The sequence below is a fragment of the Larus michahellis genome, chromosome 9, assembly GCF_964199755.1.
Source record: "Larus michahellis chromosome 9, bLarMic1.1, whole genome shotgun sequence".
Taxonomy (NCBI): Eukaryota; Metazoa; Chordata; class Aves; order Charadriiformes; family Laridae; genus Larus; species Larus michahellis.
The window spans coordinates 10,861,321-10,889,259 of NC_133904.1; the positions used below are offsets into that span (position 1 = coordinate 10,861,321).

The 27,939-nt window shown below is 39.0% G+C and overlaps 1 protein-coding gene across 8 annotated transcripts in view; it reads right to left on the reverse strand.

The window, feature by feature from the left end:
• ADAMTSL3 (ADAMTS like 3) overlaps positions 1-27,939 on the reverse strand; it is a 199,159-nt gene that overhangs the window by 86,016 nt on the left and 85,204 nt on the right. For 7 of the 8 annotated variants that reach the window (XM_074600807.1, XM_074600805.1, XM_074600804.1 and 4 more), the window contains 3 exons: positions 16,171-16,298; positions 13,780-13,825; positions 6,531-6,767 (listed from right to left, as the gene is read on the reverse strand). In XM_074600807.1, the coding sequence (XP_074456908.1) occupies positions 6,531-6,767; positions 13,780-13,825; positions 16,171-16,298 (411 nt within the window). Of the gene's footprint in view, positions 1-6,530; positions 6,768-13,779; positions 13,826-16,170; positions 16,299-27,939 lie in introns of those variants that run through there. The other variant, XM_074600811.1, reaches the window with a different exon arrangement.

The window sequence follows — 27,939 nt, forward strand, 5'->3', positions numbered from 1 at the left end:
CGGAGAAATGCAGGCTGTATTTTACTGCACCGTTGCATACGCTATCGCAGTACACAGATCTTACTGCATCAGTGTCAGCTATTTGCTGCATTCTCTCCCGCTCTACTTGTCTCTGCACAGAATCACAGTACAGGCAGATGCTAGGAATGTTTGTGTCCACTCAACAAATAATTAATTTTAAATATGGCTATGGGAATTTATGGTAATAAAAACATGAGTATAAAACCTGTCATGTGAAAATCCTGCTCTGTCTTAGGCAATATTTTGCACGTATCTTTGCCCTGCTGTAAAACCCTGCTGTCATTCAAAGCCCATCTATTCATTTACTTTGCAATCTCCGCTCACATCCTTTGATTTGTGATAACTTCAGCTTGCACTTTATTTCTACAGAGATAAAATATGCCCCTGGAGAGAATATAAAGAAAAAACCTCCCACTGCCTCTTTCCCATGCTCATCATCTACAAGTAATTGATTCTGACAAGCAGAGGGACGAGATACCAGAATATCCTTCCAATTAAGAAAGTCACTGCCTTTTTTTTTGTTTTGTAATACCTTTAAAAGTAGAGCGGAATACTAGCTTTCAAGCACCACTTTCAAAATCTGGTTTATCCTCATTGAGGACTTAACTTGGTCCCAGACGTGATTTTGTCCTCGGATGGTCCTGTCTCGTAACTCTTCACTTATGTCTAAGCTCAGCCTAACGAAGGCCTGATTATGACAGAGGTTCTCACATGGCTGCAATTAAGGCAGCGCAGGTCAGTAGGAGCCCAGACAAGCCGACACGGGCTCCAGCATATGTTAATGAACAGAACACAGCCCCTTCAGGGACCGTGAGCAGGCACTGTGACTGACAGCGAACGTCCCAGCCCATCACTTCACAGCAAGCGAAGCGGCAATCCCAGTTGCCAAGCTGAACGGGTATTAGTGGTGGTGGGAGTAAGAAAATCTCCTCTGAGTAAGGATTTTCAGTCGTTCATAGATGAGAAAGCAGGGAGTAAAGGCAAAGTGTGCCAAAATGCAAACCTCAGAACAGAGGCGTAAAATAAGTCAGAACGACAGGCAGGAGGAGACGCACCATGATGTTCGAATTCCCCAGCCATCCATACAGAGGAAAAGAATGTAAAGCAATAAAAAACCCAGAAGATAAAAAACATAGTGCATAAAATTCATTGCATACTAAAAGGCTCCTAAAAAGAGTTTCCACATATTTCTGCAAACATTTTATATGTGAAGGCAAGAGGCTAAAGGGTGTTCCGCAATTCTGTAAATCCACTTCCGTCAAATAAAACAAAGCATTTCCAAAACATTTAACTCTTACTACAGGATCTGTCACATGCTAGAGCAGCTAAGAGATTATAAGACCACCCAGCAGGGAGGAAGTACCCTTTCCCACAAGGTCTCCATTTTACAAAACACCCATACACACATTCAGAGGACAGGACACAACCTCCCACCGGGCTTCTTGCTTGTGAGAATGCTTTCAAAAAAGAAATCAATATATGGAATCGGATTCCTTTGCTGCTTGTCTGGCTGGGTCCAGCCAAGTCTGCCTCGCCATATGAGGGCAAAGTTGGCACTGGGGGATTTGAAGGTTACTAAGGCTCTAGTTCAAGACAACTCCCAAATGGCGAGTTTTTCTACTGTCACTGCTCACATGCTTTAGGACCTTGCTAGGCTGGGAAGTAAAATCACAGCTCCACAAAGCTCACTAAACCAAAACAAAACTTGGCAGAGAGAATCACTTAGGAAAAAAGAAATATAGATAAGAAACTGGAGATCAGAAAAAATCCACTACTTATCTGACAAGAAGGGATAAACTTAGACAGTAAGCAATCCCTATAGGGAGTATTTTTCCATAAGAAACAGTAGGAAGGAGAGTAAGACAAGATCTGAAGAGAGACATCAGCTTCTAGCAGCAGCCGGCAGGTGCAAAATAAAAACAAGTGATTCCAAAAGACCTTTTCAGCATGTGAGATGCAGTAAAAGCACGCCTCTGAGTTGCCAGCAACACCATCACAAGGGAACCACTCTACCTAGGTGGACAATGACATTAGAAGTGGTGCAAGGGGAGCCCTTGTAGGGCGGCTGCGTGATCTGCTGGCTTGGGCAGTCCGAGACCCTCCGTCGGGCGAGGAAACCAACCCACTGAGGCTATGGAGGGTGATGCTGGCAGGTTGCGTAGGATGTGGTAACCCGTGCTCAGCATGGCCCCATCCTTCAGTGGGACTTCTGGAGAGCCACCAACATTTCCCAGCTGAATTGCAGCTGGAGCTCCCTGCTCTGCTCAGTTTTATGACATATGTCACATGTATGCGGTCATATGAAGATTTTCACATGTAGCTCTGAGAGCCAGAAAGTTTTGTTGGATCTTCTTCTCCCATAGTCTCTCTGGATAAGGTCCAGCCTACCTCTGGTGCCTGCAGTAATACATAGGCAGAGTACAAGTCTCTCTACACAGGGATTCCTCCGTGCTCCAAAGTGTACTTTACTCCACGTGTTTGCTAATCGATGGTACCCAGGAAGGAATGCCAGGTTCAGTATAAAGACTTAACACAGAGCTACCTCAAAATCAGTTCTTCCTATGAATAAGTTACTTGAGCTTTGAAGGTGAAAAAAGGAGGAAAAGTCAATGTGGACATTTGTTTCTTATTTTTAAATATTAAAAAAAGATTGTAAATGTCCATTGTTGGGAAAAAAAAAAGGTGCTTTTTAAACTGCTATTCAAGGGTTAAGTAATCTGACTAACATATGTGAGAAATACGGCTTTATGTCTGCTGTGACACACGATGGAAAGGAAACGCTCCTTTCCAAGTACCTGAACACCAAACCTCCTGTGCATCTTGGGCAGTCCTTTAACATATTTACAGGCAAAAAGATGTATCTGTAGGAATCAGAAGGGAAAGTACACAAACCAGCTTAAACAAGCACTTTGAGAAGGCAACTCTCAGAATAAAAGGAGTCAAGACTCAGAAGACATTAATAATCTGCTACGATTTTAAGATTAAAGCATGAGCAAAGCTCATAAAAAAAAAAGTGCAATAGTCTTCCAAAAGCTTACTGAAACTGTTTTCGGTGAAAACTCCAACAGTTACACCAAGCGTGAGTGCTTTGGTGGCGCGGGAGAGAGACACCTACTTGCCATATCGTGACAGCGAAGAACTAGCATGGCAGAGCCTGATGGCACCCCACTTGACATATGGGATGTGTTCTGGTGTCAGCTTAAATTTATGCCATATGCTACAAAAATGTAGTGTAGTGTCTGCCTTTTTTTGGAACACAAACAACTTGCTGACACTAAATGGAAAGTTCACCGCAGGATTTACATCATCTTTGACCTAATTGTGACAGCCTAGGACACAACTACTCAGGCTGCTCTTTAGGACTCCAGATTTTTTGGGTGATGCGTGTATTTATTGTCAAAAGCATTGCTCCATATTAGGAAAATTATCCCTGTAACCATTTCAGGTACTGACACATGTAACATCCCAGTCTGCTTTCTGGTAGAGAAAAAGCAGGTCCGCGTGAATTAAAAACAAAAACCAGGGAGAGGCAGAGCCCCAAAGCAGGCGGAGTAACTGGGTAAGTGTTGCCCACACATGTGTCTGACATGCAGATGTTTTTAAATGTCTCCACCCACATCCAGATGGGCACAGCAGGAATATATTATATGAAAAAAATGCGTCGGGAATTGTGCAGAGACGAGAAAAAAATATGCGAAGTTAAGTGTGAAAATCCTCCCGGCAGTGAAGTTTTGACCTGTCCCCGTTTAACACAACAGCCCCAGATATTTGCTTTGGTAACAGTGGCACGGCAGTAGCAGACTAAAACATGATCAAATGGTTTGGCTGAGTTAAGCCTCAAGCAACCCCAAAGTATCTTGTTAACTTTCCCGTTAAACTTTTCCCTGCTCGACCACCTTTAGATTTTACTTCCCTTGAAGCCTCAAGCCTCCTACCCAGAGCGCAGTTTTGCCATCTCAGGATTTTCCTTGACAGCAGGTTATTGAGCTTGATTCTGCTTGTTAAGGGAAGTGCAAAGGAATCAGAGCTGAGGCGGGACAGCAGGAACTCACCGTCCTTGAAAATTCAGGGAGAGGGTCTGAAGAAGAACCCAAGAGGCAGAACTAGCGATGCAGCCCTGCCTTACCAAGAACAAGAAAAGAGATGAAAGTGAAGTCATGTTGCAGGGAGGAGGGGAAGCCGAAATCTTATAAAACCTGCCAACTTTGAGACAATAAATGAGCAAAACCAGCACCAGTTGGAAAGGGACTCAGGCAAGCCAGTCTCCTTAAACTAACTCTTTGGTGCTCCCAGGCATAAAAGCGAAGATATCCACATCAGCAGTATGACATGTTTATTTAGATGAGTTAATTGTAAAAACACTTGCCAAGTTATTTGCAGGCTGTGCCAAATATATGTCAGAACCCAGCAGACTGATCTTATAGCAACAATTGTAGAGAATCACAATTTTGCTGTCTTCTCTCTTAATGGCAGTTGACTAAATAACCATATTTTTCCAGGAAAGATTAGATGTCAATTTGTTTTCTTTTTCTGCTTGAAGAGGAGTAGCAACAAAGCTCGGGGTCGGTTTCTGAGGAAGTCCCCCACCTCCCGCGGTCCCTTGCACAAGAAACCAACCTTCCCTCTTTGTGCCCGAAACAGTCTGCAAAGAGAAAAGGGTCATTTCAAATGACCTTTCATCTCAATTCATTGAATTTAAATTCAAATTTTTACCTCAATAAAATTATCCAATGCTAAATTATCAAATATATACTTTAAAAAGGAGAAATTTTCCATTTGTGCAGAAATACCTCAGCAACAGCCAGTCACCTAAAGGAAACAGAGTGAAAACACCTAACTGTTTATGAGGTTGTTACAAATTAATTAAATTGCCTAAGTCACAGCACAGGACACATCCTAAACACGTTTAGTTTTTTTTCCTGAAGATGTTCTCTCACACTGAAAAATATTTTTGTGGAATTAGAAAAGAACGAAAAAAAGAAGAAATGGAACAGAAGATTGATTCTTCTGTTTGATTGATTCTCATCAACAGCGTAAAATAGTTCTAATGCCTGCTTCTGGAACGATTCATTTATTTTGCCACTACTCGGTTTATTCTAAAAATAGATTGTTTACGTTTCCAAGCATGTGATAGCAGATATACACATGAATACTACAGGATACTAACAAGAGACATTGTAGGCAGCCCTTTTAAATATACCTTTCAACTGTTCTTCACAAAATTGGACCCGCTCTAGACAAAGTGAATATTATGCACTGTGTGGAGGGTGGTAGATGTTTGAAGTCACTCTAGGAGATACTGGAAACCCCACCACACTCTGAGCAACAAAAACACAGAGCTCCATTGGATTCAGTCATTCAATGACACTCATGTGCTGCAAGGGACAAGCAGCAAAGGCTGCTGTAGACGTACCACCTAGAAAAGGCTTTGACAGGATGAAAGCTTGTATTAGAAGAGGAGACATCACTAAGAATACTGCAAAAGAAATGTTATTTGGCAAGTGCTTCCAGAGTTTATAGAGGTATATCCTATTTTAAATGCGCAGGGTAATTAACACTGCTGGATACCACTGTGAAGTACTATTGACAAATGCGGCCTCTTGAAGGGGAAAACTGTAAGGAATTCTTCTTCTGTTTCAGAGGCAGCAGATGCATTGTGTGTTGGCACGACTGGTATTGGAACTGTAGTATACATAGAAGTCACATAAAACCCACAGCAAGGTCCAGATCATATATTAATGCTGCCATAATCCGTGCACCACTCTTCTGCCAGATGTGTCAGATTTTCCCCTATAACGGAGCTATTTTGCTCACTGTGCCATATCCTGCATTTTTGAGTCGCACACATTATAGGCATTTAACAGAGCAACAGCCACTTGCAGAGAAAGAAAACTAATTGCAATAATATATCCGTTCTATATAAAATTATTCTGTTCATAAAAGTTAAGATTGCGATATTACTTTGTTAGTGAGACATGGGCAAAGCTGACAAGCCTCAAATATTATAACTCTCTGTTTTTACACCGACTGTGTAAAGTCAATAGCATAATTCAAATAATAACAATAAATATATCTAGAAATGTAGACATCCAGTAAAAAGATACTAAAAATCAATTCATTCAATCACAAGATAAACTCATTCGACCCATACAACAAGACAGTCATAAACACACACCTACCATTCTGGGTTGGATCTCATAAAATGTCAAATTTTCTCCTTAGCAGAGTTTGTAAGATATAAGACTCAGAGAAGGTGTAAAATGAAATGGAAGGCCTCATCACACCCTAATAGACATACTAAGGGCTAGAAACTAGTTTCATTAATTTTTACACATATAAATAGAAGAGTGAGTGGATGGTACTGAGCTTTTATTTATATATAAAAAAATCAATGGCTGCGGCAGTCAGGAACTTTTGTGTGCAAGAAAGGGAAACAACCACAAAGTGCCAGCTTATGAGCAAAATGCCTCACAACAAAGGTCACGTTTAGATTTACACCATGAACATACCTGGCATATTCCACTGATGCACATATCCAAGGATTCAGTATTGCAACGAGTACCATCTAGTACTTTTGGGGCCAGCTCCACAACCAAGTTCTTCCCCAGAGCTTGACATTTCAGGGCACACGGTGCAGTAGGATCATTATACACAGGGATCCACTCGTAAAAATGTCCCTGGTATTTGACATCGTTGTAGGCTGAACACTGCTGCGCTCTAAAGTCACCGACATCTGAAGGGCAGTCCTAAAAACAAACCAAAGGACGTATTTTTTTCAAGAAGGGAATACTTTGCATTTGCAATAAAGTTATCTGATGAATTACACGGAATCTGTTCAAGGGAGGCTTGGTTCATGAACCGATCCGCTACGACAAATATGCCATATTGCAAAGTTTTACTGTGTGTATTAAGACAATTCATGTTGCTTAATCCATTGCTTGCAGCGCAAGTAACAGAATATCACGTACAGTCCAGTAATAACAAGATAACTGATATGAGAGGAAAATTAAAAATGCTACTTTTTATGATGTTATATAGTACATTTAAAATCTGGTTTTGTAATAAGATTTAGCTTCTAAAAGAATCTATATATTTTAAGTGACTATAATGAGATGTCTGACATTTAATATTTCTCTTTTCAATAGCTTTTTCCACTTAAGGATTTCTGAGTGGTCTGCAGTTATTCATCAGTTCACGTGTCAGAGTAATGAAAGAGGTATTATTGCTACTTATACGTAAAGAAATAAAAATTTGTCTAATTAATTGTTCAGTATTGCTCAGAAAGGGGACAAGAGCATTAGGAGGAGACACCAGAACTTTCAGTCTAATTATAAACTACCTTCACCTCATGGAAGCAAGTAAGACTTCCTTTGTTGAAATAAAATATACTTCAGATTGGTTACTACAGATCATATAGTTCCAGGTTTAATGAGACAGTTCCGTACCTCCTCCCATACAGAGCCTGGGCATATACAGCTGAAAGACCAAATATGAGAACTGTTCAAAATAATATATTCTAAAATATTTTTTTCTACATAAAGCATTGCACCCAAACGATGATGTTAATACTGAACTACAGTGACAGGAATGGAGACGAATACAGATTTATTCGAAAATAACTTTGGTAAAGTACTGACGAAAGAGCTAGTGTGTCAAACAATTTCTCACTAAAGACTTCATTTGAAGGTATGTCCAGTGTCAAATAGTCCATACGCCAGACTGAAAGGATATTCTTCAAAAAATTCCACTGGCACATATAAGCCAGATGTGAGGCTGATTTTAACAAAGTTTTGTTTTCATTGGATGTAAGACTGAAAGATTGTGATGTGTCAGCTGAACTCATGGAACTTATTACTAAGTATTAGTTAACAATACTAATCCTGAACACAGCTTCAACCTTATCAGTGAACTGAACCTTCCCTGGAAAAAAGCTAACGAAATAGTAAGTGCATTACGCAGTACTGGAGATTAAAAAATACGTGAGAAATGTTTGAATATTAGTCTGATGCCCTCAGCAATGTTGTGCTGACACCATTTTGCTCACGTGAATCTGGATGAGTTGGCATTGCATTAGCTTAATACTTCGTCAATGCCTTAGATTTTTTTCACCATAGAAAACAGTAATCTAGAAGCTGTCTCTGATTTATTTGTAGCCCTGCATAAAACACCTTCTAAAATCGATATTCTCTCTACTGATCAACACGTGGGGTTTCTGCAGCTGAGCAGCGAGCGATTCACTGTGTGTTCCCAGCAACACTTTTCAACTCTGTCCAGTGTTACACCTTACAGTGAGAATAACTCAGAATGATGCTAAGGCATTTTGTGTTATTTTTAATCTGGGATAATTCTAGTTTGAGCCATGTTATTTTAAATTATAAAATGATGGAATAAGACAAGGAGAAATTACAGTTACTGTAATTCTTTGAGAGTTGTACCTCTGCAAAATACCATAAGCGAGAGCTTCTACACCCTTATTCACTGCAGTCACTCCTGAGAAATTCACCAAGTTTGCACTGGTGTAAATGAGAGCAGAATTTGGCTCTGACTTATCTGTCACCTCTCATTTTCCACAATAGCAAGTCTAAAAAGCAGAGAGGACTTCAGAGTTCATATGGATACCATATGGTTCCCTTCCACCGTCACAAATAGAGGAGTAGCTAAGGAGAAAAATAATAAGTGGAAGTTAGATTCAGGTAAAGTTAGAAGCAATACTTCGGAGTAGTGTTATTCGGCCGTGCACAGCTACATTTTCATCACAAAGAATTAAAGAGCTATCTGTAAAACAGGCAGAGCGATGGCCTCAGGCTGAGTTTTGACAGGCAGTTGTTACAAATCATTATCACTCGGTGTTGATGCAATGCCAAGATACAAACACCACAATGTCAGGATGTCAATCCGTGGTTACTGTATGTTTCTCATTGCTTCAACACAATGCAGCTCCTTCCTTCCACTCGCTTCCTGGCTGCTTGAGAGCAAGTGAATTCTCGTCTCCCTATTCTCTTTTGGCATCTTCAAAGAACACACAGCGATCCTGACAGCTCGATTCATATGCCAGCTCCACCTGCTTTACGTTTGAGCTGTGTTCAAAAGCAGGAGCATAAAAAGAGCATCACAAAGGGATATCAAAGGGCTGAAATTATTATCACTTGCATTATATCAGAATTTGGACGGCAACCAAGTTCATATCCTTGTTTTCCTGGGAACAATAAATATTTGTATAGAGAAAGGAGTTTATAATGTAAACAGAAAGACAGCTAAGCACAGAGAGGAATGTAATCAAGGCAACAAGAGGATTTGTAAACTTCAGGTTAATTGCATTAGAGTGGATTAGAAAAGGGAGAGGGAGTTTAAAAAATAGAAAGGAAAAGGGGGCGGCAAAATGTGAGAGAACTAGGCAAGGGTGACACACGTTCGGGAAGTGGGCAAGGCCACGCCGTCAGGCAATGATACATGGGCCCCAATCCTCATCCTGTTTGTATGTTTTTTTGGTTTTAACCTATTTCAGACAGAAATTCATTCCGTCATTCCCTCTTCCCTCTCAATATTCCACATTTTTTTCTTGTTTGTTAAATATTTTTGCTGCTAATTTCAGTATTTTTCAGACTTCTTAACTTCAGCAATAGCTTTTGTTTTACACTCGACCCACTGAACGATAGCCAGGCCCTTTGTAGGTTCATACACTACACAAGGAGCTGAGGACGTATCTATGAGGTCTAATACATGAAAATGTTGGCAAAATAATCACATCCAGATCTTGTAGTAGAATGAAGCATATTTACGACATGACTTATGAACATATCATTAGACAGACAGATCTGAAAAAGATGCTTGAGACATGACTACCATGCAGGTTAAAAATACATATATATATATTCCCATTCCTTTTGTGACAGATGATTAAAAACTACTGCATTTAAGGGCTGGCTTCTTATGTATCATTTGAGTTTTGGCAGTGAGCACTCTTAGCCCTTGAAAACAAAGCTAACCTGGGAAATCTGTATCTTTGTAGGCAATGTTCATGTACAAAATATGAAGGTTGCATCAGACCCTGTGGTTCCTGCCAACAATTACTCCACTGAAAAAAGCACAAAAGAGAAGGCAAGAAAATTCCCAGTAAAAACGATGACACCAAAGAAAGTCTAGCCCTTTGTCTAGTTTTATTCTTTGAATCGCATTTTGTTGAAACCCAGCCAAAACCGATGAAGTCATTGTTTTGTTTTCTTTTTGAAATTAGCTTCAGGTTCTTTGTTTTTCCTCCACAATTTTCAGGCCACTTGTTAAGTAAAATCAAGATACCTGAGCTAGAAACCACCCTTGCCACAAGAGCCATATGGTCCATCAGCATTATAAATACAATAAATAAATGAACAGATTAGAGAGAAACTATGCAACTCAAGGTGAAGTATTATAGACCTAAAGTAGGCACAGTTCAGCCAAGATTTTCTGAATGGGATAAATGAGCTGGTTAAGAAGCGGATACCGGGACAATAATCTGATGAATACGTTGAACAAGAGTGAGCATTATCTGCATATCATAAAAGTTTATAATGGAATTAAACATGGGGAAATGTGTTACAAAGTAGTGTTTTTTCTTACTGTAGAAGAGTCACTCTGGCAAACGTGTAAGTGACTTTTTGGCATATAAGAATGTGAAATTTATGGGGAAATGGCCCAAATAACTTGTTCTATGAATAGGACCCTAAAGGATTATCTTAAACACTTCCATATAGCGCACATCATAGCATTAGAATGTAACAGTATATACAAAAATGGAAATATTAAAAAAGAGGGGTTAAGAAAGACTGAAAATCTCATTGAACAGCATATAACGAATAGTTTATATAGTTTATTTCTCCAATGTCTCTATAAGAAAAGCTGAAAGCATACACACACAGTTTTAGGAAATCGTGCACCTGGCATCTCAGTTATGATAGAAAGATAAGCAAGCTAAACCTATGCCTTAATCCCAGCAATTATTTTGTTGCTAAGACCTTGAATTAATTTTTTGATTGAAATATCACTAATATTATTCTGGAACTACGCTTGAATTCAATGAACTTACTACTATTCTATTACAAATCCAGATGAAACCAATTTTCTGGTAAAATGATTCTTGTTCTTTTCATTAGAATGACACACATATTAAGTTGTGCTTCATTTGTACTCCCCAATATAGATGTTAGTGTTGTAATGTATCATGTAGCAAAATTACATTTGCAGACAACTTTACACAGTGTATATATACTGAATGTCTCATGTGGTTAACAATAATACCTACTAATATGGAAAGAAACTAGTATAAACTCTTAATTTTCAAACTAAAATTTTACTCCAAAAGTGAGAAGAATTCATTAAAAATAACGCTTTGGGGAAAATGATACAATTTGAAACAAAACTGGCCTAGGTAGTCCCAGGTTTACATTAGGTGTAAACTCCCATTTCAAGGTTAAGTCAGGTCTGATGCTGGGTGTGAATTCAGTGACGCCAAATTCAAAGATTAACTGTATTAACAGTGGAAATCTCACGAAATATATTTTTCTCAGGAGTTCTCCATTATCTGATCCATACTCTAGGAAAAACCGTTCCTGAGAGATTCTGGCTGTATCTGAACTGAAATGGAAACCTGATCCCTTTCAGACATGCCCCAAAAGCAGAACTGTAAAGGCAGCTTCCTGTCTGGAAATTAACATTTGAATCATCATAAATTCAAACAGATTCACATGCAAGACGCTTGCCACTTATCGTTTTAAAATAAGTCCTAAAGTTAAAAAACAGGCCCCAGTGACTTCAGAAAAACTCCCTGGGAGTTCAGAAAGGATATGGTAATCATCTTAATTTTCTCTACGCTGAAGCAAAAAGTGCCTTCATTTCCATTACATTTTTACTGCATAATCCTTAAAACGAGCACTGCCCACAATTGCTCTTACGTATCCTAAAAGCACGTAGACCTCTGCTTACAGCAGAAAATACGCCCAAGTGGATCTCATCTTTCTCCTTTTTCTGTACACTGGGTTGTTTTCTGGTCCTTTCGCCAGAAGAACAAGGTGTACTACGTTGACTTCCTTGTGCCGTTGGGTAGGAAGCTGCAGTGCCCAGGCTGGAGCAGAGGTATGTTACTGTATGCAATGCATACAACTAGATATCTCGTTAAGGAACGGAGCAAATAGATTTTACAGTTTGTTTACCGCTTACACACTGGCTGGCCATAATTTACCTTATCACACAGCTTTAACGGATTATGGTATTTTTTGCATGTGGCATTTTTATTTAGGAGCTAAGGACGTTGTGCACAAAACTGCTAGGCCTTTTCTTCTGAAAGGGCAAGTGACAGGTTTTGTCTCCAGAATCTGATTTTTGCATGCACTGGGCCGGATTCATTAATCACTTCCACTAGCTTCTGCCAGCAGAAACTTAGGCTGTGAGCCGCTGTGGTGGAAAATCCATCCAACGCTGAGGAGTGGAGTGTTGGAGCAATTCAAGGTGCTAGCAAGCCTTGTTCTCGAGGAGGGCAGAAGCCAACTGGCACACGAGAAATGGTAGGTGTGGCAAACTGAAGAGTGGGAATGGCCAGTTCTCCCAGGAGATACACTGGTTCAACATATTTACTGGGCAACTTCCAGTGTCAGCCCTCCTAAGGAGAACATGTCATACTTCCCAGCTGCCTGCTGCTGGCAGGAATCACAGGGCTGGCAGTGACGTGAGTATCGCCTGCTCTTGCCTGGGTATAACTCAACCCAAGGGAACTGCAGGCCTCACCTTTTAAGGGGTATTTGTGTGAAAAATGCTGCCTTTCTCCCAGAGCCAGAAGCAGATTAATAAATTGCACTACAGTAAAAAAAAAAAAAGAAAAGATGCTTTAGTACTTTAATTACTTATCTACCTTCTTACTTTTCTGGGATGGGATTATACAAATGTCACACTGTACTGTAAGGTAACCAGTGCAAGGAGGTGACTGCTGACCATAAACCCTCCTGAATTATCGTGTTTGTATGCGTGGCCTGTCGATCAGTGGTACCCCAAAGTCCCGCATGAGCTGCACACCTTAAAGGGACTACAGCATCTGGGGTGAAAGGCAGCAGCTGTTCAAACAGCACAAAGCATCCCTACAAATCAGTTGGGCACAAGTCGTGAAGTATGCTGTGTGAGACTGGTTTTCATAAAACGTGTCTGTAAAAATAAAATGTGATTGCATCACAGTAACAGCAACTGTATAGTCAAAACTCCAGCTTTACATTCAGTCACAGCAATCATCTATGCCAGTGTACCTGAATATACGTGCTTTTGCATAAAGATCTGGGCTTAGGCGAGCAGAGGGAATATAAAGAGTAATTATCCAATTCAAGTTTTGAAAGGGACACAGGCCATTAACCTCTTTGCTCATGTGAAGGGTGCCCCTGTATCATTAATGATCACAAATGATCAGGAGCTTAGTTTAATGTTTCATCTGAAAGACAGTACCCCCAGGAAAAGCACTTGCTAGTTTAAGATGAGAACTGATTCGTTAATCCTTCAAAATGTGTAACTCTTCTAATAAATGATATAAAACATTCTGAATCACAATTGGCACTATAATTTCAAAAGAAAACGTCCATTTGGGAAGCCTAAATTTGAGAGCTTGTGGTGTCATGCAGACTGGAATCTTTTAAAATGGTAATAATGATGGAAAGAAAATTATGCCCCATAAGGTTTTAAATGAGAAGCGGCATTTCTTTAACACATTGTTTGAATAAGTAAAATAGGATTAAAGGCCAGACTCACATTACTACTGCAGGTTTTGTATCGAATATTCCGACCTTCACAATTCCTGAAAAACAGAGTAAAAATGGTTACACTGCATAACTCCAAAACACAACCCTGCCTGTCTTACAGCTAGTTATTCTCTTGAAAATTAGATTTTTATTGCTACTGCCCTACCATAATTCAGACTCAAAACACAAGGTTTAAATACAAAGGGGATCTGGGGACTCAACAGGTTACACTGCTGTCTCTCTTCAGCAAAGAACGGGTGGCTTTCCCTGTAAGCCCAATTTACTGCAAACCTTATGAAAAACACATTTATTTTGTGAAAAAGATTTCACAAAGCATCCCTAAGCCTGATCTATGCTGACCGCAGCAAAGCTACTTGTAATCCACGGGATGTAACCCAGAGGAAAAGAGGATCAGAAAAACTAAGCAATCCTTTAATCAAGCATAAGGCTAACGAGCATTAATTTTCCTTTCTCCTATTTTGTTTAGGAAAGAAAAAACAGCCTCAAACCTTTCCTTTCTCCCAAACGCCAATGCAATACTTTTGAAGAACAGCATGTAATTTTACTGACCCAAAGCCACAAGAGCAGAATTAATAATTTTAAATGAAATATCATTCTCATGGACTGCAAGCATTTCTAAGGTCCCCAATGGATGTGAATCCCGAAACCCAGGCAATTCTCATCCTCAGCAAAGTCTGTTTTTAGTCGCTGAAATAACAGGCATATAATCAAGTCATGATTATTTATTGTGGTCTCATAAATATAGTGGGTGGGTTTCACGCTTTTTTTAGGGACACAGTTTGCCAAACTTCTGAATAACTGACGGGCACTTCTGCGCAGGGTAAGATACTCTTCTCCTTAAGAATGGCAAAATCAGGCCCTTGAATGAACTGAAAATGTATTTCAAATGACTTAACAGGAAATTATAATCAGCGATGTCTCCAAAAATCAGGAATAGTGTTTTGGAATAATCCCTTCATACCAAAAAGACCTGGCTTACACTGAAGAATGCATGAAATGTATAGCTGGCGATTTACAGCTCTTGAACTAAATTTTCCACTTTTTGCATGAAATTTGATTGCAAATATTAAAAAATTCTTTAATATGTGTGAGGGATTGAAAAATACCATTTGAACAGGAAAAAGCCACGGATGCCTGGAGCAAGAGTTCAACCAGCTCAGCTGAAGGCACAACTCTCCAAGCTCAAGATATTACACGTCTCAAGTTTCCAAACTTTCACAAGAATGATTGCATCACAACATGCAGGTTAAAAATGTTTATGGTACCTACAAACGTGAAAACTTTGTTTCACAATTGCGCATTTCCTGGACATTACAACAACAATAAAACACAGAAAAAAATCCTCTTTTTTAAACTACACATTTGTTAAGTTATGGAAAACATATGTTTTTCACAGGGGAACACATTAAAAATATTAATAAAACCACAGTGGAATTTATATTGCTACAATTTATTGAGCTCGTTTCACAGTCCCTAACACACTGGTAGAATATCATGGCTTCTTGGTGGAAATATTACTTTTCTCAAAGATCTTTGTGCATTTAGCACTAAAAGAAACAGGCAGTATTTTAATCAATCATTTTTACCTACATATTTCATACAGTTTGCACTTAACTAGCGTATCACACTACAAGCATTCTTTAAGAAAAATTGACTTCCTGGGTGATAACTGCATTTACCTTAAAAAAAAAACAACCTCAACAAAATAGAAATTTAAACATAATCAGCAGTTTTAAAAACATATAAGAAGAATTCAACTAAAGCAAGCAATTATGGACGCCAGCACAGATGCTGCTAAGCTGGTTGGGATCTTTTCTCGCCTGACGCCAGGCCTATTGCATTACTCATACTTTTAGGATTGTGGCAACAAGTCCTACATTAGTCCAGCTTTACTACTGAGGTAAATTGTTTTCACCGCGTACACTGTTCTCTTCAAGCTGCACTAAGGCTTACCCACGAAAACATATGGCCACCAGGACCACTGCATAGAGAGAACTGGCAGAGGAAAAGTTTCCTAGCAGAAAGCAGCATTTGCTCCATCTACACGTGGAGTAAGTCACTCGGTTTTTGCTACAGGGAAGACATGGAGGAGCCTGCACTTGAACATTACTTGAAATAATGTTAATGCAGCTTGAAATAATTTGTATGCAGGTTAACCCACCATTCGCTTTGTATTACAGTTCTACCAGAGTTGAAGGCTAAGATATTTATCTAATATATTGCAAAAATATATTAAAAGCAGTATTTCATAACACTTGATCTGTACACAGCACTTGGTTCCAGAAGCAGAAGTAGCAACGCTTCTCTACAGAGAGCAGCAGAGGACAGGGAAATACGGCAGAGCCGCAGAAGAGTAAACACACGTAAGCCTGTGCCTTACCTGCCATTTAAGCATCTCCTCAGCGAGTAGGAGGCTCCCCCCCCACAGGTCCGTGAGCAATCACTCCAGGCCCCCCAGGCATCCCAGGAGCCTTCCTTATCTTCATCAGAGCGGGTAATTCTGGACGTCTGGAAAAAAAAAAAAAAAAAACAACCCAGAAGATGGAGAAGAGAAAGAAACCATATTGATTCATTTGGTATGCGTTTTACTGCTTGGCGTTAATAGTACTAAGTATATTAATTTGCTGCTTATTTACAGTATCTCAAATTTATTTACTATTTTAATATATAATAATTACATGGGAGAGGAAGCGGAGGTCTTTCAAGATACAGTGTATTTGATACGTTGCCTTCTGCCAAAGGACTGCAATGTCCGAACAGGCTGTCATTCCCAACGCGCTGTGTGGGAAACTACACACCTGATCTTAAGCAGCAAGGCCAGGCGGCACGTTCTGAGCAGCCTGCTGGGCTTTCCAAAATCCTGACCAAAGGAGTTTCATATCCAGGACTAACGAGGGGACTAAAATACCTTTTTATCTCCTCAAATGTGCCTGCGCTCAACAGTAGCACAGAAATTAAGCACTTTAAATCTTTACCAGAATTGCAATCAGGGAAGCAAACCAAGAATACAGCTTCATTACAAAAAGTGCTATTAATTTGAGAGCGATCAGGGAAAAATGCTTGAAAAGTGATTTTTAGGCTAATGCAACTAAACCCTAATTTAAGCTTAAATTCACTTACACAGGCTTCAAAACCATTACTATATATACCATATTATATTCAAAAACATTATGATATATACCATAAATATAATAGTTACAGATTTGTCAGAAAACCCACAATTCTGCTTGACCCCTTAAAAAAGTAATTGTTCGCGTGCATTGCATCCTGTTTAAGAAAACTGTTATTTCCCAGAGAAAATTCTCAAAACGTTTTAGAACATAGTAGCTTAACACAGTAGTTCAATATCAAAAAGTAACACGAATCAAATTATTCAAAAATGTCCTGCTTTAAGAGAGTACATTTTGGTTTATGATTTTCTTCATGAAGAAAGCATAGGAAAATCAAATTCAGGATTTCCCCAAGTATTTCTTTGACTTCACTACAATTGTTCAGCAACTGTTCCATTTACAGCTTTCATACTTTCATTCCTCTGTCCCTGCAACCTTTAAAATTTCTCTCTTGAAAAAACACGCACAGGTTCTTATAACAAAACATCAAACATAATGATCCCCTGGGAGCTGTCAGACATATGATAGGCCTGTTATCATAAAGAAATTAAGATTTTAGAACCCTAAATTACACCTAGGCTGAGATGAAAACACTAATTTCTCTAATCACCCCAGTGACAGAGTTTGCACATAGCTGTTACGTTATTATGTTGGTAATAGTTTATTAACATCATCATGAAAGTCACATTATGCATAAAAATGAGGCAACAAGTCGTTTATCTCAGGTGACAGAGAATATTGACCGATATTTACTCTGCCCCAATATAATCACAAATGAGAGGACACGAAGAGTTCATCCAAGCTTTACTGAAACAACTATTTATACAGCCCATTTTTTATTCCCATTGACTTCAAAGGGCATCCAAGCAGACCTGAGATAGACAGAGGCACTACATTCACATTACTATTTTACCTTTGACAGCATTGGAAGTCATAACTTAATCAGAATCTTTACTGTGTTTCAGAATCTTTACTCCGCCTCTCAAAAAACAAGTGCACAGAAACACCTACCAAAGGGCTATCTGTCAGCAAATGTAAGGCAAAGAGATAAAAACATTACTAAATAAACTGCATCCAAGTAAACATTCAAGCCTTCGTAAGTGCCAAAAAATAAAATAAATGTTTAAAATGCTAACAAGGTTTTCATGAGTGACTAGATCCAGAGAAGTGCAAGAGATTAGTATGTTGTTCTAATACTAAACCAGATGAACACACTTTAATCCATGTTTTCTCTAAGAAATAACTTAAGTAAGGTCATGAGACCAAGACTTGGTCCTATTTTCTTCCAAAATCCCTCACGAAAGTGACTTAAATGCGAAGGATGTGCAATTCAAATCTTACGGTACAAGGGAGAAAAATATATGACTCTCCTTAAATTCAACAGTACAGTTAAAGTCAGCTCATCTTCAGCCGTGAAGAAAGGTGACCCACAAAAGCTTACCCAGCTTGAAGTGAAAATGGCAAACAATAAAAGCAAAGCTGCTTTCAAAATAGTGCCATACGAGGAATACGACTCAATACCATGCTGTGTAGGGAAAGGGATTTTCTCCTAAATATTACAGTAAAAAAGAAAAAAAAAAATAAAAAAAAATCACATGCCACAGAACTTGAAACTGGCCTGTTTCTGTGCATGAGCCGCTAGGCTTAGGATGCATTCACAGCACAGTTGTAAGTATAATGATTGAATAAGCATCATTTTAGAAACCCAAATGTCAAATAGTTAAACTTAGCTACCCGCAAGGAGAACTAAGGACTACTCAAACACATTTTAAAGGCATTAATAAGAGCAAGCAGATTTAGTATAATAGCACTACTCCCCATAGTTAAGCAGCTAACAGAAACATCAGCAATTTCCAGACTTTTCCATCCCTTCCTCAAAAAACCTGAGCTTGTCAAAAAAATTTTGTTAATTAGAGGATATGTTATCTCCGTTTGGACACTAAACTGCAGAAGTTGGTCTAAACACGTCAGTGGCTCCTTAACTTTCTTGCTCCCCTAAGCTTACAAATTTTACAAACACTTACTGTAAAGCTTTAAAAGCGTACTTAGGCCAATCTACCATTCCAGAAACGATAGAGGCCAGCTCTGCCAAGATCCCCGAGAAATTTTCGCGCTGGCGTTGGGTTTACTTTACATCAGAAGCCAACTCCGAAATGTCTGACACTGAAAATGGAATCAACTGCCTTCAATCTTGAACAAAAAAAGAGCTCAACACTTCCCTACAAATCACTCAGCACATGAAAATAAGTCAAGATGAACAAGAGAGTCACTTCTTTCAAATTTATGAGTGCAAAATTAAAGTTTGTCCTCTGTAACCCCAAGGCAAATGATTGGTTTTTAATATGTTGAGAAATGATTAAACTTATGCTATTAAAAAAGCAATACATGCCACACTCTCTCTTTTAGAATAGCTAGCTTCTTTTGACAAAGCAGTGACAATGCCTAAAATAATCCTAACTTCATCATTGTATTAAAACCAGCCACGATATTAACAGACAGAATGTCATCTAAAGCCCTAAACAATGTCCAGTTGTTCACTTACCAAACTGCTTTGATAAGAGCCATTGTTCTGAACTGTATCTAATTAAAAAGCTGTAAAGACTAGAACGATCAAAGCAGACGCTTATGCCAACAAAGCCTTCTTCAGAGTCATTGACTAATTCTGTGCCCACAGTGTTGATTTAAACTCCAGCTAGTTCAAACTATTTGTCCCATGGGAAAGAGTTAAAAGCAGCTTGCACTGGCTTAGTAATTTACTAGCAAAATAATATTGATTTACTAGCTGTCTGGTTTCATAAACTCTACATATTACGTTTGTCTACACCATGGTACCAAACTGAAGTAAAATAAAGAAAAGATCATCAACATTATGATTTAAACCAACAAAACCTTGGAAGCTCATTTAGGAATTAAATCAAGAGCTAATTGCAATTGGACACAAAAGGGTATTATTGTACCTCAGGATTGCATTTGTGGTTTGCTGCTTAACTTCAATTTTTCGTGTTTTTATTGTCTTCAGTCATAATTCTAATATGGTTCAGGAGTGAAGCTTTGCTGAACCATATTAAAATGGAAGTGTTTTTCCTTCAGTTGTTTAATTTTGCAACAGATGAAGTGCAATATGTACATTAAGCATATTCATTGGGAAAATATGTATGTACCTACACATACAGACATGTGTGCATACCTGCACATGTGCACCCATGATGTAACATGATAAAGTAGAGCCACAAGTGCTGTAGTGAATCTAGATAAAATAACTTAAACCAGCTATAAACACAACCTAGATGATTTCCTGCTCTTTACGTAGAAATGGATGGCAAAAGGCACCACGCTTCCACTGCATCCAGCTATGCTAGCAGGAGTCGTACCCACTCCAAAAGCCTCGCGTGTGAATGCGGGGTCAGATGCAAGCGTTGCATTCAAAGCAATATTTAAGAACCTATACACTGTTCTCTGCAGAGGTCAATCCACTTTATATAACAAAGGCAGTTTCAAAATATTTCATCCCAATCTATGTAGCCAATCTATAATTAATTTTGAAAGTTTAAAAAAAAAAAAAAAAGAGTAAGACATAACACTGCGCATGGGCCTGGGCAAGGATCACTTGAATCAGGGGATGGGGAAAATAAACTGCACTTGGTGACATGGGCAGAGTCTCAAAGACTGAGATGACAATATGCCAAGGTTTCCTCAAGGCCTGAGGCCCAGCAACGTGCAATCTGAGTCTCTGCTGACAACCCTCAACTGACAGAGACAGCCTTGTACAGGGAGAGTTTTACTGAAAGTGTGGCACTGGTAGATTTGGACAGGGAGGAAAATGTTACTGCCAGTTTCCCGTCTTCTGTCCAGGGCTCTGTTTTGCTTCTGTCACATATGGGCACATACTGTAACACCATGTCCTGCAAATTATTTGTGTGCGTGTGTTTTCAGGCCGTACTTGCCTTGCAGTGCACTCCTCAAAATAACCGAGTATAGCAGAAGTGGGCACTGAGGTAAAATAAATGAAATCCAGATGTTACCATGGCTGATCATTAATCTAAAACAAGGGGATTTTTACTGTCACTTGTAACACCCAGTAAATAACAACAGCTACATTGACACACATTACAAAAATCAAACACAGTGCTGTTATATGGAGAAAAACGATTATTTGGCCAAACTTTTGTTTGGCTGTTATGAAGGATGACATAATTGTCTTGAATTTGGTCATGCAGACTTCAAAGGAGATGTGGTGCCAGAGAATGAAGGTCAGTTTATGCAGTTTTATTATTATTCAGACATCCATTACATAAGGCTTGGATATGTAAATGTTTAGCATTCAGTGTAACAAAGATTTAGCTTCTCAACAGAAATACTCCGATACCTTAAATGTTTGTTTTCCAGAGGTTTTTTTTTAGCATACATTTTTGCTTTAAATACAAACGCAAGCCAAGTGCATAGCATTTGACACATGAGAATTATTGCAACAGAGTGTGTAATGAAAGAAATGTAGAGACCCAACACTCAGATTTATCTGCAAGACCCCCATGTGACAGTGCCTCTGCCCAAGTGACGTATCACAACACAAACTGCCCCAAATTCTGCCCCGTGACGTGCCCCTGAGCACTTCCCCAGAGCAGAGTGCCCAGCTCTGCCCGGTTCTAGAAGAGATTCAGTGCACCTTCTGGGCAGCATCTACCAATGCAGACCATGCCTAGGGCCGGTCGGGTTTATAAAATGCTCTACTAAAACAGGTTAGAGTGATGTGGCTCACAAAATAAGACTTTGTCATAACAAGTAAGGATTAGTTACGCAGGAATGTGTACCAATATGTCTGCTACTATGCGGACGTCAGTGCAGCTCTCTGGGTGACTGCTCTTTGTTTTTTCTCATGGCTTCTTATCGAAGTGGTTTGTATTAATTCAAAAAGGCATGCCAAACTCCAGAAGAGAATCCCCATAAGGAGGTACATTGGCACAGCTATATCATATTGCTATTTAATAACACATTGCATATAACTAAATTTCTCCGTGCAGAAATTAGATTCTTCAGATTAAATTCATCCAAGTGAAAAAACCTATTGAAGGGTATAAACACCACTTCAGTCCCACTGAAGGCCTAAATTAAGCAATACCCAAAGCTCAGTACTGGCCCTTCTCCCAGGAGTGAATTTCATCCTTGATGGTATTTTGAACAGAGATGAAGCATTTCCTTTTTATTGCTTCTTCCCACTCTCACAACCCATAAATACTATTAACACTATCCTGACTTTCAGAGTCTTCCAAAGCACAAGGTTACGTCGCTGTTCACTAACCTCCATGTGCAGCGCTGCACTATGCCACCTTCTTCTCCTCATACCTACAACAGCTCCAAACAGAGGTAGTGCAAGGAATTATGGCACTGAAGGGAAAATATCCTGCCTGAGTAGCTCTGTGATGCATTTCCCAGATTCCTCTTTCCAGACACTATACTTGGTGGAAAAGGTATCAAATTGCACTGTTGACTGTATCCGTGAGCGGAGTGCAGAACTGAAAGAACAAGTATTTACCTGCAGATAATCACTGGATATGCTATTCAGCCTCAGAACTCCATCCTTCACTTTTAACTCTGGCTGTTATGTCTATGGCTTTGCGACAAACGAGACTCAAAATCTCTTTCCCTGTTAAGGTCGCATACAAAAATGATTTACACCTCTATTTTGTACAGTCTAAGTAAGGTGTAGAATGCGTATTACAGATTTAGGAAAAGCTATTTCAGTTGTAGCAGAAACTAAATAGAAGAACAGTCAAAACTTATTTCCAGACAAATAAGAATTATTAATGAGATCTTGCGTTACCTGATTTTAGCAGAAAAACTTCCACTTGTTTCATTATGACAGATTTCAAGACGTTTCCTGATATATTTCTACTATTGCTGGGCGCCTTTTATATTACCTAGTTGTGCACTGTATATATCATTAAGTTTAATAAATCTTTTACTTATAGGTACAAAAGTAAATGGTATATTTTTCTGTATGTTAAAAAGGACATATCTGGAATTATAAAATCCTGGAGAAAAAACAATGCATCATTATTTCAGACTGATGAAAAACACCTGGGAGTAAACGTAGCTATTTTAAGCAGATGTTTAGAAGTAATAAGCTTTAATATTAGTAACGCCATGTCAGTCACATTCACTATTCCTTGCACTTGGCCTTGCCACTGTGTAGGGGTGTCCACGCACTAGGAACTGACTGCAAAATGGAATCTGGTAAGAAAAAGAGCATTTCAGAAACACAAGCTGGCCAAGCTCAGTGACAGACCAGGACAATCACCAGCAAGGAATGAGCCAAAAGGCAAATGATGGACGTGCTCAGCTACATGAAGGAATACATCTGGGGGCTCAGATGTAGTTTAGAGCTCTCGGTGTTGAATTCTGCAATATATTTTCATTCTACAGCAGTTTTGAATAAATTCAAATTTGAGTTTTGGAAAATAAAACATGCAAGAGAGTCACACACAGGAAATATTTACGGCGTAATTCATTTTGATACTAAACTGAAGGCGAATCCCAGCATGTTTTTCAGTATTATACTGCATCCAGATTTTCCATTGTCAGTGCGTTGCAAAATTTCATATTGACAACACAGGCCTGCACTGCAGGAGTTGTCAGGACAAAGCTGGAGGTTTTGGCAGGTGGAGCAGGGATACTTGAGGCTTTTGGCATCCAGGAAGGGATGAAATGTTGCTTGGCTGTTTGGCACCTACGAGCTAGCTGAGGCTTTTGGCACTGAAAAGAGTCTGTATCACCTCCTTTCTTCTTTGTGAGCAGTAACAGAGGGAACACGGAATTTGTGGGCATGGAGAAGGAATCGTGGTTCCCGCCCTAACAACTCCATGCTGAAAGCAACTGCATTAGTACACCCAGCTCCTGCGGTTATTTCTGCAGCTAACAGCAGCCAAGGACAGCACCTACATGTTCCTGCTAAAAGGGATCAGCACTGAAGTAGTTAAAGCATAATTTAGCTCCTATTCTTAAATTTCTGAGTTAACTACATAGTTCGGATGAGTTTATAAAGAAAAAAAACAACAAAAAACCCCCAAAACAAACCCACACAAATTCTAGTTTTACTCACGGCTGACAGGTTGTGATGACCTACACTCAAGTCCCAGGGTACATTTTTATTATATTACTGTCTTTTAAGGAGGAGCACTTGCCTCTGTCCTCTCCTCTGGACAACAGCAATCTGCTTTATTTTCTTGGGTGATACTCCATAAATTACTATTTTGACAGATAAACGTTTAGCAAAGAAAGAAGTCCTTTTTAAAACCCTGATAAGCATGTTCCCGCAAATACACATCACTGACAGCGCGCCTGACAATCCAGATTTAGTCGCCCAGGTTTTCATTCATGCTTGCCCAACTAGAGCCATACGAGCCCTGTACCTGCCTTATCTACAATGGTAAATATTATTCCACATTCAACGGTATTAAAGCACAGAGAAGGTCTTGGGGCCTGAGAACAGGGAGGAAGGCTAATAACCAACTTTGGTGATATCCAAACAGTAAGGCAAGAATCCCATGCTTCTCTAAGGCTTTTAGGTCCTATCATACAGGACAGCTTACTGGGATATAAAGTACGAAAAACTTCTCCCTGAATTTCCAGCATTTCATTGTCGTCCAAGATTTGAAAGTACGTGTGAGGACGTAGCTGGAAATATATAAATTTCAACTCTCAAAACATATCCATTCCCCTGAATCTGCCCCATCTGAAATGGAAACTACACTGAGAAATACTTAGCATCACTCCAATTCTCTCCATTTCTAAGTGGTCTGGAGAATTATAACTTAAAGATTTGCACGTGTAGCTGGCAAACAACTCAAAAGCCACAGACCTTGGGAAACGCACAGAGGTTCTGAAAGGGAACGTAACCAAGAAAGCAATATAAATTGTAGCACTTTTTGCCCGCTTTCTCAGTAGCCAGCCTGAGGCAAACACTTGCCAGGGCTTGGAAGAGAGATAAAGGCAGAATTTTAAAATAAGCAAAAAAGGAGGAATGGGACGCTTTAAAAAGTTTATAAGAAACATGATATTCCTTTTTAGAATATCATTGATTATATTAACATTCCCAATGAAGAACTTAAAATTTATTTCCTAATAGGCATAAAAATAATTTTTAAATTATAATCAATTACACAATATTCTCCACAATATGGTATTAAATACACAGTCCTTGCATTTGGTTGCGCAAAGAAATCTTGTCACAGACATAAGAACATTTTCATTTTCACGTGAGAAATGCAACACGCAGTCTTAATGCATTTTGACCGCAGCTTTTAAGGCTCCGTACTGTTATGCCCATTTCACAGGTGAGAACCTGACCTTAGGAAGGGGGAGGATAAGGTGCATTATGTGAGTCGCGCAGCTGAGAATTACAGCTCAGTCTCCAAAGTCGGATTTTAGTGCCCCTTATTGAGCTCTTCTGCCTCCTATTTTGCAACTGCAAACATTGTCCTTTTTACTATGCATATCTACAGTAGGTACAAAGCATGAAGGGGACAACAATCTTTAGGCCATTTTGATACGTTAATTATCTCTGGGCCTACTTATAAATCTGCATTAACAACATTCCATATATTTCCTGGAGTCCATAAAAGTAGTAAGAATTCATACAAGCTTTACTGAATGCTTATTCAAAATTTGCACCTGGATACACTGGGTTTTTCCACCTTCACGCTGCACGCCACATGTTCCTCATCCAGCACAAACAGCGCGGCGGGTCAGCCAGAGTCCAATGTGCAGAATTCCTCAGGTGCATAATAGAAAAAGAGATTCCAATTTCTGGGAAATATATCTGGCATTATTTTTTTGAATTACCTTATTAAATATATTTGCAAACATCCAAATAAAGTCTTTTAAATACTTTACCATGCAATTTTTAAAACTGGTCTCAAAAGTTAAAAGGTGCATCACTTCAGCGCATGCAGTGGAAAGAGAAGAGCAATATTGATAAAAGGATGAGCATTGTGCCTGTGACAAAGCAGAGGATCTCCATCAGCTTCCAAAGATCACACAGTGGCACACTGGTGCCAGACCTTTCCTGTTGAGGCTTATTTTTAAGATTTTGGGGTTTTTTCTATACGAAATTGCAATCAGACTTCGGAGATGATGTATTTTTGAATGCTTTTAAATCATGCTTTCCTTCTAAAAAAACCAGTACAAAACGAAACAAAAAACCCAAAACATTTCTCCTAAGGGTCAGCTACCTATCCCAGACTCCTCTCCTCTTGATATAATACCTTTGCCAGCTTAGGATCTTCTCAGTTCATTCTTGGTCTGTTCATTTCGTGGAGACCCACTTGACAGTAGTTGAGGAAGTCATTCCAGGGTAAAGAGTGCTATGGCCAGGTATGCTATGAATTACTGAACCTCTAGAATAAAATTAATCAACAAGGTAGTAGACTTATAGTTTTCAAGTAGGAGAAAAGCATCAGGGGAGAGCACAGGGTGGGACTTCTTGTCTTGCAGCCTCCAGGTAAGCAATAAGAACATGGAGAAGAACAGACCCTGACACAAAGCCAGGAGCTGTTACCACAATCGCCATCAAATTTCACTCCTGCTTATTTGTGGTGGTCCTGGTGGTATTTGCCCAAATTAACGCTGCAAACCCTAAAGTATAAGCAAGGCTATTCTGCTACATGGCATGGCATGCACACCCAATCTGACTGCACTTGGATCCCAGAGCATACAACAGATTGATATAACGGTACCTACTTATTCCTTCAACCTTATCCATCACTGTATTACGCTGAATCTGTGGAAGGGTTGATTTGCTAAGACTCTTGCGTACAAGGCTTACAGACAAGTTATGGAAAAGTAAATAAAGATAAAGAGGGAGTATGGGCGTTTAAAATTACTTATATGTTACATATTATTTACCTTACAGTTTATAACACCATGTACAAGCTTTATCCCATCACAATGATAAATGATGTATTTAAAGCAATACCCTAAAAGCAATCACTTCAAAATATACAAGTCCTTGACATGTATGTACAGTACCCCTATACACATGCTTTTGAAAGAAAATTCACATTTTCTCCTTCTAATTGGTTACAACAATTTTTTTTCTTTTTTTAAGAATTTGTTTAGAGGATTCGCAATGAAAAAAACCCACCGAAACCAATCCTTTTTCTCAGAAAAAAAAATTACTACACCTCTAACTTTTAAAAGAGCCCCAATACATATCATATATTTTAAAAATTTGTTTAAAATAATTTTCCTGACTTCAGACGCTGTCTGCCAAGTTCCAGCTAGAAGCAAAATTTTATGGCTAGCTGCCAAACCTATGAATAAAAGGAGTTTATAGGGGAAATACTGACAGAAGAATAAACTGTAGCAAGAGCAGCCAGTATAGAAAAGTCTTTCCTGTGCATTTTGTCTATCCATAATTTGTAATATTCATAACCCTGGATATTGGGATATTGCACTCCTGCCTGGCTCAATTTCATGCCAATATTATCAGTAGTGCCAGACGATGATTTGGTTATAGGTATTTATACCCTATCGCTCAGATGAGGCATCCAAACTGCTCATTCGTGAGCTACAGATTCCACCCGTGTCTCCTGACTCACCCTGCTATTTAATACTATATGTAGCACTTTTAATGGTAATATTCCTATAAAAGTAATGCAAAGCAGATCACAGAACATAAGCAGATACACCTGGCAACAGAATAAATGTCAGAAGGAAAAATATTAAAGCCACATTGTTAGCTGACAGCAATTATAAGAATCCTAATTTTCCTTTGTATAAACGCAGACCGATTAAGTTTATCAATTTTGAATTGTAAAGGCATTATTTTATGTTGATGTATTTCTCACCCCTGATTTTTAAAGTAGATAACACTTTATGTAGAGCCATTTTAAATTAATCTATTGAAGGATAAGACTATTAAGCCCATAAACAAGAAGCAGTCTGACTGAAGTTAATTCTGCCCAAAGCAGCTCTAAAACTTGCCAGCCTGATCATGGTGCCTTTTTACTGTGGTATAAATCAAATTTAACAAGACGAGTTTC